This window comes from Austrofundulus limnaeus, unplaced genomic scaffold, assembly GCF_001266775.1.
Source record: "Austrofundulus limnaeus strain Quisiro unplaced genomic scaffold, Austrofundulus_limnaeus-1.0 Scaffold2356, whole genome shotgun sequence".
Classification (NCBI taxonomy): domain Eukaryota; kingdom Metazoa; phylum Chordata; class Actinopteri; order Cyprinodontiformes; family Rivulidae; genus Austrofundulus; species Austrofundulus limnaeus.
The window spans coordinates 24,159-26,179 of record NW_013954758.1 but is presented as its reverse complement, the minus strand read 5'-3'; the positions used below and the strand labels follow the sequence as shown (position 1 = coordinate 26,179).

Here is a 2,021-nt window from a genome sequence, read left to right as displayed (position 1 = left end):
ATAATAATAGTGATGATGATGATGATGATGATGATGATGGCATCTTTTTGTCTGCTTCTAGTACAAACTGGCTTTAGTCACGTGACAAAATAAGTTTTAAAGTTAGTGTTTGTACAACGTTAGCAGTTCCACAACAATGTGTAGGTAAAATACACACATGTACAAACAGGTCCTGTACACGCCTCCACACACACAATGTTCTCATTAACGCACATCTGATCTACACAACCACTGGGGGGCGGGGTCAAAGGTCAGCACGGTGGGAAACTCAACGTCTGCAGGAATGTTCTCAGGTTCTTCTCAGGGTCTCCAGAGCTGGAGGAGCTGGAGGTCCTGGAGGAGCTGGAGGTCCTGGAGGAGCTGGAGGTCCTGGAGGAGCTGGAGGTCCTGGAGGAGCTGGAGGTCCTGGAGGAGCTGCTGCAGAAGGTTTCTTCAGAGGATGGAGGCAGCAGACGATGGCAGTGTTTTATTTGACAGATCAACAGTTTTTACATGATTTACAGGTTTTAAAGCGCAGCAGGCTGAGAGGAAGCTCCTCATCCTCCTCATCACAGGACCATCAGGCTCCTCTGCAGAAGACCTGGACTTGTTGATGATGACACATCGAGCCCACACCTGATCCCAGTCCTGGTCCTGCTGGGGAGGAGGGGGCGGGGCCTTCATGAGTAGGACAGGTGCGAGCCGTTGGAGATGTGGGAGGTGACGGACGTGCTGCGGCTGAGGCCCCCGTCGCTCCCCACGCCGCCACCCGGGCCCCCGGAGGCCGTCCTCCTGAGTGGCTGGGGGCTGTTCCTGAGGGCCATCAGGCCGGGGCCCCTGACGCTCAGACTCAGGCCCCCGCCTCCGTAGCCCCCCTGTGAGGAGGAGGAGGAGGAGGAGGCGGAGGAGGGAGGGGAGGAGGAGGACAGGGAGATGGGCGGGGGCTGCGATGAGGGGGGCAGGAGGGCCAGGGACTGGGAGGAGGAGTGAGAGGAGAGGTGGTGGAGGCCCTGGGAGTGATGGGAGTAGTGCCCCCCGCCCCCCACCCACTCCCGGGCTCGCTCTCGCTCCCGGGGGTCCCGCTCGTCGCGGTACAGCTGCGGTGTGCTCTGGTGGTGCTGGTAGTGCTGCTGCAGGTGGGAGGAGGAGGAGGGCCCCCTCACGCTCTTCGTCAGGTCACCGTGGGTGGAGACCACCGACTCGGCCCGGCTGAACCCCCCCACGCTGTGGTTCTGACTGCGCCAGGAGGGTGTGGCCACAGAGTTCTGGACGCTGTGGCTCCAGTGGCTGCCGGAGCGCGGGACGGGCCTCGACGGCCACCCTCCGGTGCCGGAGGAGGGGCTGGGGGTGGGGTAGCCCTGGTTGTAGGCCTCTGCAGAGATCCCAGTCAGAGCCATGTTGCTGAAGCCCAGACGCATGCTCTCTGAGTCGAAGGCCTCGATCTCATGGGCCTGGCGCTCCAGCAGAGTCCGGATCCGCTCGGACCGCTCCGTCTGAACGGAAAGCATCTCCTCCTCGATCTGATGAGACAAAACACAGCGTCAGACAGCAGGAGGGGTTCAGGAGTCAAACACAACCTGAGGTTCTCCTCTGGTACCCTCTGCTCCAGCAGCGCTCGGCGGATGGACACCCTCTGCTCCAGCTCCTTCACCTCACGCTCGTGCTGCGTGTCCGTGTGGATCTTGATTTTACTCTGGTAGGCGTTGAGCAGTTCCAGCTCCTGCTGCAGCTGCATGTGCAGAACCTGGTACTCCGTCTCCTGGGTCTCATCCAACCGGATCTGCAGAACCAACCCCACAGGTTAGGAGGCGGAGACTTCCACTGGTTCTCTGAAGCCGGTTCTTGTGAATTCTGATCAATGTTTGTCAGGGTGATGTCAGCATGTTGTTGGAGTGATGTCAGCATGTTGTTGGAGTGATGTCAGCATGTTGTTGGCATGTTGTTGGAGTGATGTCAGCATGTTGTTGGAGTGATGTCAGCATGTTGTCAGCATGTTGTTGGAGTGATGTCAGCATGTTGTTGGAGTGATGTCAGCATGTTGT

General features: G+C 58.8%; 1 protein-coding gene across 1 annotated transcript in view; it reads right to left on the bottom strand.

Moving 5' to 3' along the window:
• Positions 1-442: 442 nt before the first annotated feature.
• Positions 443-2,021, bottom strand: part of taok2a (TAO kinase 2a) — a gene marked incomplete at its 5' end in the record, with an annotated part of 16,020 nt that continues 14,441 nt past the window's right edge. The window contains 2 exon segments of the mRNA XM_013999577.1: positions 443-1,499; positions 1,577-1,759. Of these exon segments, the coding sequence (XP_013855031.1) occupies positions 660-1,499; positions 1,577-1,759 (1,023 nt within the window).